Source organism: Narcine bancroftii, chromosome 6 (assembly GCF_036971445.1).
Source record: "Narcine bancroftii isolate sNarBan1 chromosome 6, sNarBan1.hap1, whole genome shotgun sequence".
Lineage (NCBI taxonomy): Eukaryota > Metazoa > Chordata > Chondrichthyes > Torpediniformes > Narcinidae > Narcine > Narcine bancroftii.
The window spans coordinates 215,152,052-215,169,136 of record NC_091474.1 but is presented as its reverse complement, the minus strand read 5'-3'; the positions used below and the strand labels follow the sequence as shown (position 1 = coordinate 215,169,136).

General features: G+C 39.6%; 1 protein-coding gene across 2 annotated transcripts in view; it reads left to right on the top strand.

Moving 5' to 3' along the window:
* The window catches only part of ascc3 (activating signal cointegrator 1 complex subunit 3), a 484,134-nt gene that overhangs the window by 247,881 nt on the left and 219,168 nt on the right, over positions 1-17,085 (top strand). For both annotated transcript variants that reach the window (XM_069887454.1, XM_069887456.1), the window contains exons 16-18: positions 2,331-2,450; positions 5,983-6,147; positions 8,647-8,733. In XM_069887454.1, the coding sequence (XP_069743555.1) occupies positions 2,331-2,450; positions 5,983-6,147; positions 8,647-8,733 (372 nt within the window). The remainder of the gene's footprint in view (positions 1-2,330; positions 2,451-5,982; positions 6,148-8,646; positions 8,734-17,085) is intronic.

The following is a 17,085-nucleotide window of genomic DNA, read 5'->3' as shown; positions in this document are numbered from 1 at the left end:
AGCCGGAGCAATAGTCTGAAAAGTACTTCCATCTATTAGCCGACGCCCTTTTAAATCGATGAGGAATGAATGAGCCTGGAGAAAATCTGCACCAAGCAAAGGTCAGGATACTGCCGCTATAATAAATGGCCAAATATAGAGATGATCTTCGAATTTGACATTCATCTTCCTGGTACCAAAGGTCAGAATGTTGGAACTGTTAACTGCTTGTAGTTGCAGATCTTGGGAGGGATGGCATGTGTCAAAACTGGTAGGTGGAAATACACTAACTTCTGAACCCGTCTCCACCAGAAATTTTCACTGTGACTACTGGTCCCATACATACAGAAGGCTTGCAGGTTTCTCGCCAACTGCTAAAGGCCTTACTGGTGGTTGGCCTGGGCATTTCCCACAAATGAGCAGGGTGGAAGGCATTTGTGGGTATTTACTCCACAACGTCTGTGATAATAACACCAAGATGAGGTATCTACAGGCTGCTTGCTTGTCTTTGGCATTGCCTGCTTATAGGGAGTGATGTGCTAAAAGCACGAGAATGTGACACGGGGTCAGTACTGGAAGGGTTGGTTGTGCAGACTTCTTGTTCCTTGTTAGCCAGCCATAGAATGTCTGTCTGCCTTCGCCGCTACAGCTCTTGGGTCTTCAAATGAACACTTGGATAACAAGAGTCTAATATCATCTGGCATTTTCTCTAAAAAGAGCTGTTCAAATAACATCGGGACTTTCCCCAGCTGCCAGGAACAGCATTTCATCCATTAGTTCTGAAGGGGTGCAGTCTCCCAATGCATCGAGATGTAGTAGCTTGACTGCCCTTTCCATATGGGACATACCATATACATGTAATAAAAGTGCTCTCAAAGTGTCATATTTGCTGGTACACAGTAGATCCCTTAGAAAGTCGCCGACCCTCTTAGCAATGGTCTGGTCCAGGGCACTGACAAGGTGGTAATAACGAGTGGTATCCAGTTCAACTTTGCTAAAGTGAAACTGTGCTTCAGCCTGTTGGAACCATAGTTCAGGCTCAGCTGTCCAGAAAGGTGGTACGTTTTTGGACTCGTCGGGGTCACCAATTATGGCTACTGGAATCGCAGTGGATACGACAAAATAACCAAACAAGGGATTTTTAGGGTGAATCAAACAGATTTACCATAAATTTGTGTGTATAATCCATTTTGAGTATAATGCGACCTCCCCCCCCCCCCCATTTTTGAGGGGAAAAAGAGAGAATAATTTTACCCCCATGTATAATACGACCCCCCTCCCCTCACCTACCCGATTCGCACTGCCATCTCTCTCCCCCTCACCCGCCCGATTTGCGCTGGCATCTCTCTTCCCCTTCGCCCGCCCAATTCACGCTGCTGTGTCTCTTCCCCCTCGCCGGCCTTGATTCGTGCTGCCGTCTCTCTCCCCCTCGCCTGCCCGATTTTATGCTGCCGTCTCTCTCCCCCTCGCCCGCCCGATTCAAGCTGCCATCTCTCTTCCTCATCGCCAACCCGATTCACGCTGGCGTCTCTCTTCCCCCTCGCCCGCCTGATTCGTGCTGCCATGACTCCCCCCTCACCCGCCCGATTCGCACTGCCGCAAAAATGCATGTATAATGCGACCCCAGACTTTGAGCTTCAATTTTGGTACAAAATGTTTTGCATTATACACGCTTATTTATTGTACACTTCATCACCCACACAACCTTTTAAAAGCCAGAATCACGCGCGCAACACGCGCTGACGTCATCACTCACTGACACATAACCGGTTCAATGCCTTCTGAGAGTTGTAGTGCCACCATAATGCCGTTACGAGCTTCAACGTCTGTGAAACCTTCCAAAGATGAAGAATCAGATCTCTGGCCAATGCTCTCCAGGAGCATGTTCTGAAATCTTTCAGATCTAAGTTTTTCTTCGGAGTGATGCTCCTTTGAATGCATTATTTACGGGGAGTAGTTGTATAAGCTGTTCTTAAATGATTTATCTTGAATTTCTAATGGTTTATTTGTATATTGCCTCCATACAGAAATTAGCCAATGACATCTGATTAATAATGAGGGTATTAAAAAAAGCTATCTTATTCAATAAGAAACATTATTAAAAGTTGCAAGCATTTTCAAACTGAATGCAGTTTTGTATATGATAAAATGCAGTAAGAAATTTCAGATTTTAATGAAAACTTGTATTTCTTATATTTCATTGGGCCAAAGCAACGACAAAACACACTGTGTATATTTCATTGAATGGAACTGTCAAATTGCTGTCTTAAAAGTCAACAATTTCAACCTATTTTATGAAGACTTGCCTGAAATTGAAATTAATTTTGCTTTTTTATGTTTTATCTTTCTAGATAGCTTTGGGAACAGTGACTAATGTGGAAGAAGCAGTTAAATGGCTGCGCTACACCTACCTTTATGTGCGGGTCAGAGGAAATCCAATAGCCTATGGGATCAATTACAAAGTTTACCAGGTGAACAGAAAAGAGAATTGGAGCATCCTTGTGTTTTCTATTCCTTCATCTAGCGCAAACTCATATTAGTTTTGTTACATCTAAATCCCAGAGGTACCAGTCTCCTGGCAGGGGCATTTGCTAGGGCTTTAAACTAGTAAGGTTGGGGATAAGGGTTTACGTCAGGGAGGAGAGCAAGAACAGAGTCTTTAGGCTTTTTCATACAATCTGGAGGTGGAACAGCAGCAGGTAATAAATAGTGGCCATAGTAACAATTGTAGAGAAGGTGAGAGGCAGAAAGTGAAATGTGGAAGATCTTTGAGATGCATTTATTTCAATGCAAGGAGTGTGGTAAATAAAGTGGATGAACTAATGGTGTGGATTGACAGGTGACGTTATGATGTGATAGCAATTAGTGAAACTTGGTTGAAGGAAGGTGTGACTGGCAGTTAAATATTCAGGGACTTCACTGCTTTAGAAATGACAGAATTGGCGGGATACGAGGGGGAGGTGTGGCGTTGCTTGTCAGGGAAGATATTACAGCAGTGCTGAGGCAAGATAGACTGGAGGAATCATCGCGGGAGGCTCTGTGGGTTGAACTAAAAAATAAGAAAGGTGAGGCTACAAATATAGGGGTATATTATAGGCCACCAAAAGAGGATAGAGAACTGGAAGAGCAAATGTGAAGGGAAATAGCTGAAATGTGTAGTAGAAATAGGGTTGTGATAGTTGGGGATTTCAATTTTCCTAACATTGATTGGGAAACACAATCAATGAGAGGGCAGGATGGCTTAGACTTTGTACAGTGTTTTCAGGATTGCTTTTTACAGCAGTATGTTGAGGTGCCTACTAGAGGGGAAGCAGTGTTAGATTTATTGTTAGGAAACGGAATAGGGCAGGTGATGGAAGTGTGCGTTGGTAAGAACTTTGGTTCCAGTAATCATGGGTCCATTAGCTTCAACTTAAATATTGAAATGGATAGGTCAAGTCCGAGGTTGAAGGTCTTCAAGTGGGGAAAGGCCAGATTTGAAGAAATGAGAAGGGATTTGCAGAAAATTGTATGGCCTGATCTTTTTTTCTGGAAAGGATGTAGAGGAGATTTGGAGGGTATTTAAAGAGATATTGAGAGTACAGGATATTTACGTGCCAGTCAGATTGAAAGGCAAGGCCAAAGGTTCGAGGGAACCATGGATTTCTGAAAAAATTAGGAAGTTGGTTCAGGATAAGGGAGTGGGGGCATATACTAAATTTAAGAAGCAAAAAATGAATAAGATGTATGATTGTTACATAGAGAGCTGAAAAATTCTTAAGAAGGAAATTAAAAAGGCAAAAAGAAGGTATGAGGTGTCAATAGCTGATAAGGTAAAAGTGAATCCAAAGGGTTTTTACAGATATGTCAATAGTAAAAGGAAGGTTAAGTGTAGAATAGGACCACTGGAAAATGCGAGCGGTGAACTGTGCGAGGAACCTCATCAGATGGGAGAGATATTAAATTATTTTTTTCTCATCTGTGTTCACGAAGGAAAAGGACATTGGACTATGTGAGATAATTGAGGCAAATGGCTTAGCTTTGGAAAAGATAGGGATTAATAAAGAGAGGGATTTGGAGCTTCGAGGGTCAGTAAAAGTGGATAAGTCTCCTGGTCTTGATGGGATTTTCCCCAGGACGTTAAGGGAGGTCAGGGAGCAAATAGCGGAGGCACTGTCAGTGATTTTTCAACGATCACTGGAGGAGGGTGTGATGCCGCGGGATTGGAGGGTTGCCAATGTAGTTTCATTGTTTAAAAAATGCACAAGGTGTCGGCCAAGTAATTATAGGCCTGTAAGCTTGACTTCAGTGATAGGAAAAGTTATGGAGGGTATTCTTAGAGATGGTGTGTATAAATATCTGGATAGGCAGGGATTGATCAGGAGCACCCAGCATGGGTTTGTGAAGGGGAAGTCATGTTTGATGAACCTTGTTGAGTTTTTCGAAGAAGTGACAAGAAAGCTGGATGAAGGTATGGCAGTTGATGTAGTTGATCTGGATTTTAGCAAAGTTTTTGATAAGGTTCCACATGAAAGGTTAGTGAGGAAGGATCAGTCACTAGGGATTAATAGAGAAAGAGTAAGATGGGTTCAGAGTTGGCTGGAGGAGAGAGCAGAGGGTCATGGTGGACAACTGTCTGTCAGGATGGAACCCTGTGACAAGCGGCGTGCCTCAAGGATCGGTGCTAGATCTCCTGTTGTTCATAATTTATATGAATTAATTGGATGATGGGGTGGTTAACTGGGTAAGTCAATACGCAGACAATATGAAAATTGGGGGAGTGGAAGAGAGCGAGGAAGGTTTTCAGGGATTACAGAGAAATTTGGTTTGTCTGGAAAATTGGGCTGAAAGATGGCAGATGGAATTTAATGTAGAGAAATATGAGGTGCTTCATTTTGGAAAAAATAATCAAAATAGGACATATGTAGTGAAGGGGAGGACATTGGGGAATGCACAAGAACAAAGAGATCTTGGAGTTATGGTGCAGCATTCATTGAAGGTGGATTCCCATATTGATAGGGTGGTTAAGAAGGCATTTGGTATGTTAGCCTTTATAAATCATAGCATAGAGTATAGGAGCTGGGAAGTGATGCTGCAACTGTTTAAGGCGTTGGTGAGGCCAGGTTTGGAGTATTGTGTTCATTTCTGGTCTCCAAATTATAGGAAGAATATTGATGAAGTGGAGAGGGTACAGCGAAAATTTAGCAAGATGTTGCCTGGCTTAAAATACCTAGAGTACAGAGAAAGATTGAAGAGGTTAGGACTTTATACATTGGAATGTAGACGGTTGAGAGGGGATTTGATAGAGGTGTTTAAAATTATGAAGGGAATAGATAGACTAGATGCAAGTAGACTATTCCCCCTGAGAGCAGGGGAGGTTGAAACAAGAGGACACAAGTTGAGGGTTTAGGAGAAACATTAGAGGATGCTTCTTCAATCAGAGAGTGGTGGCTGAATGGAATAATCTTCCGGAAGAAATAGTTGAGGCAGAGTCAATTCTTTCATTTAAGAGGAGGCTGGATATATACATGGATAAAAGGGGGTTGGAGGGTTATGGGCGGAGAATAGGTGGGGAGGATCTAGAGGAGTTGTTTGAGTGAACCAGCGTGGACTTGAATGGCCGAGATGGCCTGTTTCCATGCCATAAACTGTTATATATAGATATATAAGTGTTATACTCATTTTACCATTTATTTGTTTAAAAAAGGAAGTTCAGTATTATTGGTCCAAAAAGTGATAATGTATTGTGATTGAATTTGCTGTTCATTTTGCAATATGGTTAATTTGCATTTAATTGTTCAATGCTCAATGTGTGATTGCAATAGCTGTGGTGCTTCAGTTGAGATGAAATCATATTTAATTTCATTGCAATTGAATAAGTGATTAATGCTCAATGTCATTTTGGAAAAGAAGCAGAGAAAAACTAATTTTGTTTAAAATTTAGGATTGTGATATAATAGCAAACATTTTGTTGGCAAAAAAAATTGATTTTTCTAATGGTGTCCATTAATATCCATTCTTCAGATGGACCCTATGCTAGAAAAATATAGGCGAGAGCTTGTCATTGAGGCTGGCCACAAATTAGACAGAACAAGAATGGTCCGTTTTGAAGAGAGGACTGGTTATTTTTCCATCACAGATCTTGGTAGAACTGCCAGTCATTACTACATTCGATATAATACAATTGAGGTAAGGATTTAAAATGGTCACAACACCACATACCGGGTAACTTGATAATTTTGAAAATTATTGATTATAATGACTTTGGCCTTTCCTTTACTGATACTCAATTTATTTATTTTCTTTGTTATTAATGATTGTGAGAATGAAATGTGATTAGTCTCACAAAACAAAAATTGTCTCGCCCTCTTGTTATTTATTGTTCTGTAAAATATATGAGCTAAAAACATCAGGTCATATTCTAATTTTTTAAATTTATTTTATGACTCCGCATTTTAATTTCTATTTTTATACTGAGTTTTTTTTAACATAATCTGAAACAAGACTGAAGATATTTTTTGGAATAAATACTAAGAAATTATTGAGGACAGGCCTATCAATCAAATCAAGCTTTTGACAAATAAAATTCTCTAGTTTTATACTGAAAACCTTTCACTCGTAACGACAGGATTATAACTGGAAAAACTATGTTTGCATACACAACTAGCTTGACAGTCTGTTTAACCAGCATTTCAATAGTAATATGAAAGCAAGTGAAATTTAATCAATAATTACAAAAAAATACTGACTGAGACAAATTGGTTCTTTGAGCAGTGTGACAAAAATTTCGAGTGATCGATTGAGGTAACCTGGAGATTTAGTCTTCTCAATTCACTGGTGACATTATGGCATGTTTCTGTTGCGTAAGCAAAATTAAATCCACTGATCATAAAAGCACAACACAAGCCCAGAGAGAAGCAAGGTGTCTGTGTATGAAGCCTTAGTGTACAGTAAATAATTTTGACGCGATCTGCCTTTTTTTTTCTGTGTTATAGTCCATAAAAATAGAGTTGGAATTTTATTGGAATATGATATTATACAAGATTTTTTTTGTACTGCCAATGAGTGGTAATCCTGCCTCGCCACAGGAAAAAAAAATCTTAGGGCCATGTGTGATGTCATATACTCTGACAATAAATCTGAAATCTAATCTGAATCTGAAATTTAGCAACCTTAACACAATTTCTGCATTTTTTAAGTATTCCAAAATTATTTGTCACCAGACGGTGAATCAACTATCTTATAACAATGTTATTATTTTCTTGTTCTATGACGACAAAGCCTTTAAAAATCATCCTCAAATATATGTAGGTCATAATGTAAATGTATATAAGCACTTGGACAGACAGAAAAGTCATCATGGTTTTGTGCATGGTAGGTCATGTCTAACCAATCTTCCAGAGTTTTTCAAAGATATCAAGAAAGTTGATGAGGAAAAGGCAGAAAGGCCTTCGACAAGGTCTTGCAAGGAAGATTAGTCAAGAAGGTTCTGATGCTTTGCATCCAGGTTGAGATAGTAGATTGGATTGGACATGGACACTTTTTGCACAAATTTATTCATTAAATGTAATTTATAGCAATATTTTCACCTGTAATGTTGCCACAAAGCAAGGATTTTCATGACAGAAATTCTGATGTAGCTTTGTGGGAGAGTGGTCGTAGAGGATTGCCTTTCTGATTGGAGGCCTTTAAATGGTGGTATGCCTCAGGGATTGGTGATGGGTCTATTGTTATTTGTCTATCAATGATCTGAATGATAATGTGATGAATCGGATCAGCAAATTTGCCGATCACCTAAAGATTGGAGGTGGAGTGGTCAGTGAGGAAGGCTGTCAAAGCTTGCAGCAGGATCTGCAGAATGGCAGATGGAACTTAATGTAGACAAATGTTAAGTGTTGTTCTTTTGGAGAATGAACCAGGGTAGGACTGACACTGTAAACATTAGGTTTCTGCAGAGGCAACAGAGCAGAGGGATCTGAGAATACATATACATAGTTCCTTGAGAGTGGTGTCACAGGTACATAGGGTTGTAAAGAAATATTTTGGCACATTGGCCTTCAGAAATCAAAGTATTGAGTGAAGGAGTTGAGAAGTTATGTTGAAGATGTAACAGACATTGATGAGGCCAACTGTGAAGTATTATGTGCAGTTTTGGTTACCTAACTACAGGAAATATGTTGATAAGCTTGAAAGAATGAGAAGAAAATTTACAAGAATGTTACTGGGACTTAAGAAGTTGAGTTATAGGGAAAGGTTGAATAGGTTTGGACTTTGTTTCTCAGAACAATGGAGAATGAGGGGTGATTTGACTGAGGTGTGCAAAATTATGAGGGGTGCAGATAGAGTACAGATTTTTTTTAACCGAGGTTGGGTGAGACAAGAATGAGAGGACATAGGTTAAGGTTGAGAGGCAAAATGTTTAAGGGGAACATGAGGGGGAACTTCTTCACTCAGAGGGTGGTAGTAGTGTAGAATTAGCTGCCAGTGGAGGTTGTGATGTGAGTTTGATTTCGACATTTAAGAAGGTTGAATAGCTACATGAATGGGGGAGTTATGGAGGGTTGCGGTCTGGTTGCAGGTCGATGGAACTGTTCGGCACAGATTAGATGGTGCCAAGGCCTGTTTCTGTAGTGTAATGATCTATAGTTCTATTCAAATTTATTGACAATTCTTGTCTTTCACTTGTAGACATTCAATGAAATGCTCGATGCACACAAGACTGAGGCAGACATATTTGCTTTAGTATCCAAAGCTGAAGAATTTGAGCAGATCAAGGTAAATTGACTTGAAAATTGATGTTGTGGATGCTTCACCGTGAAGAATTTTTTTCAGGTCTGGAATATGTTATGAAGAATGACCAAAATCAGTTGAAATGAATTGTACAGAAAAACTTTCATTCAGCATTTGTCTCTAAGAGTAAAAGAGTTAATGAACGAGCACTTATAAAAAAAGTTCTGAATTTTGCATTTTGAAAACACTATTTTATCTGATAATGCTCAGAGAGCATTCATTTATTCAAGAATACAATATGCTGGGCACTGTTTAAAGCATCGGTGAGGCCAAGTTTGGAATATTGTGTGCAGTTCTGCTCTCCAAATTATAGGAAGGTTATCAATAAGGTAGAAAGGGTGCAGAGAAGATTTACTAAAATGTTGCTTGGACTGCAGTATCTAGAATACGGAGAAAGATTGAATAGACTTGGTCTTTATTCATTGGAGCATAGAAGGTTGAGAGGAGATTTGATAGAGGTATTTAAAATTATGAAGGGAATAGATAGAGTAGATGTGAATCGGCTCTTCCCCTTGAGGGTAGGGGAGATTGGAACAAGGGGTCATAAGGGTTAGGGGGCAAAACTTTAGAAATAATATAAGAGGATGCTTCTCCACTTAGAGAGTGGTGGCTGAATGGAATGACCTTCCGGTAGTTGCAGCAGGGTCAATTCTGTCATTTAAGAGGAGGTTAGATGAGTACATGGATGTGAGGGGTTGGAGGGTTATGGGCAGGGAGCAGGTAGGTGGAACTAGTGGAGTTTCACATGAATCGGTGCAGACTAGAAGGGCTGATATGGCCTGTTTCTGCACTGTAAATTGTTATATGGTTATATGGTTAAACCATTACAATGTACTTAAGGCTTAATAAAATATAAATCATGATTATTTAATCATTAGATTTCATTAGGTTGCAGACAAGGACTGATTTGACATCCTTATTGATGTGCTGATGACAATTTGATCATAGGCCCTCTACAACACTTGAAAATGAAGGTGTACTGGATGAAGGCTTGGGGAATGGATTATGAGAGAGAAAGAGTTAAAGGTCAAAGACTTGATGAGGCTCGGGCTCTGGAAGTGATGGGAACTGGTATGGTGTGGTTGTTGAGATTGAAATTAAAAATATAAACTTAAATGACTCTTCATTTTACGGGTATTATTCAGATTATCCATTAAAATATTCCTTGATTTTCCATTTGCTGACCTGCATTATTAGAACTTGTGATAGCTAACAATAATCTTTTCTTTAAAAAGGATTACTGGAATTTTGTTGCCCATGTTTGTGGAGGAGCTAGTGGAGTTGTTCAAGTGAATCGGTACGGACTTGAAGGGCCGACATGGCCTGTTTCCGTGCTGTAAACCGTTATGCGGTTATAATTTGCAGATGAAAATGGATGGGCTTCACAGAAGGATAAATGAAAGAAATTGGGAAAGCCTACTGTGTCATTAACCTCTTGGTCTTTCTAAGAGTGGCCAACTAAGTAGCCACACTCCAGTGCTTGATCTAAGTCTGATACAAAAAAAATTACATCAAAAGAGCAAACTCAAGTCATGCCAGGAATAGTTTTAGTTAAATTTCCAGTATGAGTTGGAAATAATTGTTGTGTTTAACTCTTGAAAGTAGATTTTATCAATCATGTTATGTTGGCATTGACAAAAGAACATGATTGAAAATCAATTCTTATTATTTTAATTGTTTTAAAATGTTTTAACTTTTAATGCCATTATTTTCATTCTTGATCAGTACTCACTGAAAAGCAAGGAATTTAAAGCTTGATACACATTCCACAACAACTCCATTGATGTAAATAGGGACGTGAGTGTGGCTTCCATCAAAATTATCTTCTTGGACTTCTGAGTGTGGCCTATCTGTTCAGGAACAAACCTGCACATCTGTGAAGTCTACTTTGTTATTAAAGTGGACTTGTATAAGACTTCATCGTTTTCCTCAAACCCAGCCAGTGTTAGTCATGATTCCTTGTCCCAACCAATCCTGAGCCTGAGTCTCATCGTGGAAAGAACTACCAACTCTCTTTGGCTGAAAGCAACTGATTATAACTTTCCTTTGTGCTGACACCCCAGCGTAACTCTGGAGAACAGGATCTATTCCCTTGCCCCTTCTCCCCATTCAAATGCCATGTCTCAACCTTAAGACCTCTTCCCTTCACTGATCCCATTCCCATGAATGACACCTGAAGCCTAATGTGAACCAGACCTATCCATAGAAGGAAAATATTTCACCACGTTAATTCTGCAATATACGATGCGGTGACCTCATAAACTATTGAATGTTGCAGTGACAAAGTGTTGAGAAATCACATTGCTTGACTGCATAGTATTAATTTAATGTTCCTTTCCAAGTGTCGAAGAATTTCCAAGGCAATGTCCTAACACAAAGTTTGCAAGTCATGAAAAGAATTTGGTTATTGCTGTGGAATCAAACCTTGATATCTCGTACTCTCTCGCTCACCCTCTCTTGCTCTCCCCCACTCGCTCTTATCATCTGGCACGCTTTATGGTCTATTTTTTGGAACTGCATCATATTTCAAAAGCTGCAGTTTCAAAATATCTTTTTTTTAAAATGCAGTTGGTGACAGGGCTATGTAGTAATTGCTGAAACTGGAAAGATTAAACAAAAATAGGAATTTTTATGTGGTGACATTACAGGTTTTTGTGATTCCAATTCCTTTTTTATTTAACATTTCTTGTTATGAAATAATTATTTAGTATTTAATAGTAATAAATCCTTGTTTGCCTTGTCCAAGGTGTGTTGAATCTGGAATTCTATGCCCAGTGTAGCAGTAGAGGATACTTTAGTTAATGTATTCAAATGGTTGATAGCTATATTCATGATTTAGAAAGATGCTGTCCCTCCTACTCATATTCAATGGCTCTCTGATTCGATGGCATGCCAGACTTTGGAAAAACATTAGAGGTTCTACTCCTGAAATGAACTTTAACTTTGTAAGTTTATGGGGTCCTTTTCATATTTTCATAATTTTTAAGATTATTTAGATCCCTTTTTGTGGTTTGGTTGTTTTCCTTTTTATAGTAGTGGAACACACACGTTCGACCAACGAGTTCACAAGGGAGGGGTTGGATTATTAGCATAATTTTTACATTTTTTTTTCTTTTTTGTCTTTTTCAATGTTATTTGTAGCCATATGTTATAGTATATCTACTTTGTTGAATATTATTATTATCCAAGTACATTTTACATATAAAACTCAAGAGTATTGAAAAAGAAGAAGAAAAGGTTGATAAATTTTTCAATGATAGAGAATTAAAGGTCATGTAAGTGTAGAGTTGAATTCATGGCCATATCAGCCATAATCTCCTTAAACGGCAGAGCAGGGTCAATGGGCCCAGATGGCTGACTCTTGTTCTTTTACCTTATGTTCTTGTGTATCATATGAAGATGTTCTGAGGCTGCACTAAAACTGTCTTAAAGCACCCAAAACAAATATTGTCAATGTTAAAAAAAAAAGGAGAATTGTAGCTTTTTTGCTCAGTGAGTCTGGGCAGAAAGAAAATGGAGATCTAAGTTGTGTATTTTTGTGTTCACTTACATTTTGAACATTTGTTTTCTTTGGTGATTGAAATGTCTGCCTGAATCAGAGGTCTTGATCAATACATGCCTATAGGGCCTGTATGCTGTAATGTGCACGGAATCCTGAAAGAGCTTAATGTCTACTAGGCAAATCTAGTCATGAAAGCAAAGGGCAGGGCTTTGATGCCAAGCTAATTATTTTATGGGTTTTTTTACAAGAATCTGGAACACAATGGCTCAGGGGATGGTGAAGGTAGATATTCTCATAATATCTGAAAATAGCTGGACATTAAAGGCTATAGACAAATGCAGGAAGATTAACTCTGGTCAACCAAAGTGTCTATTGTGCTGTTACTGATTGCAAAGTAACAAGGTGTGGCAAAGTGGGATCTAATTGAGATTTTGGACAGGATAAAAAGTGACAAAGAGGAGGTATTGGAAAGGCTAGTTACAAAAAGAGGATAAATTATCTTGTCCAGATGCAGTACCTGGTTTGCTGCAGGAAATAATGGACGAAACTGTGGAGCAGTGGTTCTCAACCTTTTTCTTTCCACTCACATACCACTTTAAATAATCCATTGGTGCTCTGTGATTAGTAAGGGATTGCTTAAGGTGGTATGTGAGTGGGAAGGGAGGGTTGAGAATCACTGCTCTAGATCCAATTGTTACTGAAATATTTTGCTTGAGAAAATTGTCATTGGCCCATTTCCTCTGGAGTTAGGAAACCGTGCACGTAGTGATTCAATTAGGTACAATTAAAACAGTAGTTTTCAAACTTTTTCTTTCCACCCACATACCACCTTAAGCAATCCCTTACTAATCACAGATCCCCTATGGCACACATGTCAAACTCAGGCCCACAGGCCAAATTTGGCCCGTGATATAATTATATTTGGCCCGCAAGATCATATCAAATATGTATTCGAGCTGGCCGCCGCGCATGCACAGCTAATACTACAAATCCCAGAATGCTTTGCAAATGCATTGGTGTCAGCCCGCTAATCGTCCCCACCTCCTCTGTTTACTTTCATTAGCATCTGCGACCTGTTGCCCAACTCACATGTAATAAACCCCTTACGAAAAATGGCCAAACGAAAGACAGAAAACAGGACCTTTCAAGACAGGTGGGAGGGAGACTATATGTTCATCATTTTAAAAGACAAACCTGTTTGTCATTGAAGCAAGTTGTTATTTTTTTGACTTGTTGGCTTGTGAAAAAGAATACATTTAAAAGGAGCTTAAAGGCTATAGAGAAATATTATTTATTGAATATTTTATTTCTCATGTGTTAATGCTTCTTCTGGAAAGAGTTTAACCAAAACTATTATTAAACATTTATTTTAATAAGAAAAAGTTTAACATTACATATGTTGAAAGAAGAGAAAACATGCAGATGTGGAAAATTTTCAATAAATATATAGTTTGGCCCACGACTTAGTCCAAGTTTTTAATTTTGGCCCTCTGTGAATTTGAGTTTGACACCCACCCCTGGTCTAAGGCTTAGGGAATACTTAAAGTGGTATGTGAGTGGAAAGAAAGAGGTTGAGAACCACTTGTGTAGCTTGTGTCCCGTGTGGTCACAGCAATTAAAAACTTTGGTGCACATGTACATTGTACTTATGTATATGCCAATAAATGATCACATTTCAAATATCTATAAATATGAGGGTTACCCAAAGGGTAGAAAATTACAAATATAATGTCATCATCTATGAGGGAAAAATCAGCATCAGAAAGGAATGCTCAACGTCTGCCTGGATAATGTCATTCTAATGACTGAAAATTAGTACCACCCAGATCAAAACCTCCCTTTGTTGGCACCCTATCAATCATTTTAAACATCCATTACTTCAATGAGCATTGAACATTGTCCACCACGTATACAATTTACAAAACTGAATCATTCTCCTGGATTATTACAAAAGGATCTCCCAATCCTATGGTCTGTTCTGCCATGAAGATAAGGGCAGCCGGGCACCTTTATTTGCTGCTGGGTGGACATCCTCAAACTCCCCTCTCAACAGCATTATGATAAGATGAGAATTTGCAAGAAGGTAGCTCACCATCACCTCAATCGGAGCCAGACAATAAATATTGTCCAATCACGATCAGAATGTATTCTCATGATCAAGTCACGACATTTGTTGTTTTGCAGAAGCATCACAGTGTAAACATTCATATAAACCACCTGACAGCAATAATTTTTTTTAAAATAGTGCACGACTTCATATGTTCCTTCTCCATCAGATGAGTCTCTTGTAAAAATGCAATGTCCACCTTCACCTTTTTAATTTAGTCCAACACACGTTTCCTTTTTTATCGGATGATTAATCCCTTTAACCTTAAATGTCGCGAAATTTAATTTAATCATTATTCCCATTGGAATGGCACCCAACACAACAAACCCTTACACAAAGTATAAGCTCCTAAAAAAACCCTTAAACTACCAATGTAGAAAATTAAATAATAAAAGAAAAATAACGCTATATATAAAAAAAAACAACCCTAATTAAAAAAAACACAAGTGGTTCCCCCCTCTATTATCCAGGTGTGGTCAAAACTACTAGTGGCGGATGACTTCGAAAGATGCAGAGTCATCCACACCCCCCCCCCCCCCACTCCCCAGCTGGTTGTCCAATAACAAAAAAAAAAAACTTTTCCATGTTCAGACAATCATTCCACAGCCCTCATGGCACCAACAACTTGACCATCATTTCAAATCTCAATCAATTACTGCTCCTCCACATTCTTCCTTCCATTTCCATTCCCATTCTTCTTTGGAGATCCCTGTGATTTCAATTGTTTCTGCAACTCAGAACTATGTGAATTATTTGGCCAAGAGTTAGTAAATGTCAAAGCATCACTCTCATCGTTAGGCTCCTAGCAGAGTAAAGAGGGCATGGTGTGGGTGGTAGGGGTCCTTGAGGATAGAGGCTGCTTTTTTAAGACACCAGCTCTTGTAGATGTCCTCGATGGAGTGAAGACTGGTGCCTGTCTGCAGGCTGAATTAACATCCCATGGAGTTTTTTTCTTGTCTTGAGCTTTGGCACCTCCATACTAGACAGTAATGCAACCAGCCAGAATGCTCTCCATGGTACACCTGTAAAAAGTTTTCAAGAGTCTTCGGTGACATACCAAATCTCCATAAACTATAGCTGCTGGTAAGCCTTCTTTGTGATTGCATCAATATGGAGGCTCCAGGACAGATCCTTGGAGATGTTGACACCTAGGAATTTGAAGTTCTTGACCTTCTCCATGACTGACCCCTCAATGAGGAATAGGTCATGTTCCCCTGACTCCCTCCTGAAGTCCACAATCATCTCCTTGGTTTTGTTGACATTGAGCACAAGGTTGTTGGTGTGACACCACTCAACCATCTGATCTATCTCCCTTCTGTACACTTCCTCATTACAGTTTGTGATTCTGCCGACCATTGTGATGTCATCAGCAAATGTGGATAGCTTTGGAATTATGCCTGGCCACACAGTCATGGTTGTTTAATGAGTAGAGCAGTGGGCTAAGCACACATCCTTGAAGTGCTTCTGTGTTGATAATCAGTGAGGAGGAGACATTGTTTCCAATTTGGGCTGACTGTGGTCTTCAAATGAGAAAGTCAAGGATCCAGTTGTGGGGGATGGGGGGGAGTACAGGGGCACAGAATTTGAGGCTTTGTGACCAGCGCTGAGTGAATAATGGTGTTGAAAGCTGAGCCGTAGTCAATAAAGAGCAGCAGTAAGTATTGCTGTTTTCGAGGTGATCCAGAGCTGAGAGGAGAGTTAGTGATATTGCCTCTGCTGTGGAGCAATTGAGATGATAGGTGAATTGCAGTGGGTCCAGACCTTTGCTTAGGTATGTATTAATTCTGGCCATGACCAGCCTCTCAAAGCATTTCATCACAGTAGATGATAGTTGTTGAAGCACCTCACACTACTCTTCTTGGGTACTGGGATCATTGATACCCTTTTGAAGCAGGTGGGAACTTCTGGTGTAATGAGAGGTTGAAAATGTCTGTAAGAACTCCAGCTAGTTGGTTGCTGCAAATTTTGAGTACCTTGCCAAGTGTCTGATGCCTTGCAAGGGTTCACCTTCTTGAATAATGTTCTGACGTCATTCTCACAGACAGATATCACAGGTTCCTCAGCCTTTGCAGGATTCTGGTAGGCACTGTTGAGTTCCTCTTCTCAAAGCCAGAATAGGTGGTGTTCAGCTCATCGAGAAATAAAGCATCACAGCCATCCATGGTGTTCACCCTTGCTTTGTAGACTGTAATGGACTCCACTCTCTGCCATAGCTGTCATGTATCTGTCTCTCTCTTCTTCTGAAATTACCTCTTTGCCTCAGAGATGGCCTTCTGCAGATTGTACTTGGAATTCGTGTAGAGCAGTAGATCACTTGTCTTAAACACCCTTAACTTCATCCTCAGCAGGCTGAGAATCCTCTGATTTATCCAAGGCTTCAGGTTGGGCCACACCCGGTATGTGCGTGTGGGCGCATAATCATTCAAGTCTATGGATAAGTTCTTGAAAATGGTCCAGTCCACCAATTCAAAGCAATCCCGCAGATGCTCCTCTCCCTCCTTCGACCATATTTTTGTCGTCTTCATCACTGGTGCTACGGTCCTCAGTCTCTGCTTGTACACCGAGAATAGAAGCACAGCCAGGTGAACAAACTTGCCTAAGTGCAGTTGTTGTATGGCTCGGTAGGAGTTCTTCATGGTGTTGTAACAGTGGTCGAGTGTGTTGGTTTGTCTGGACTCGCACAAGACATGTTGGTGGTAATTTGAAAGAGACTTCTTCAGGTGAGCAT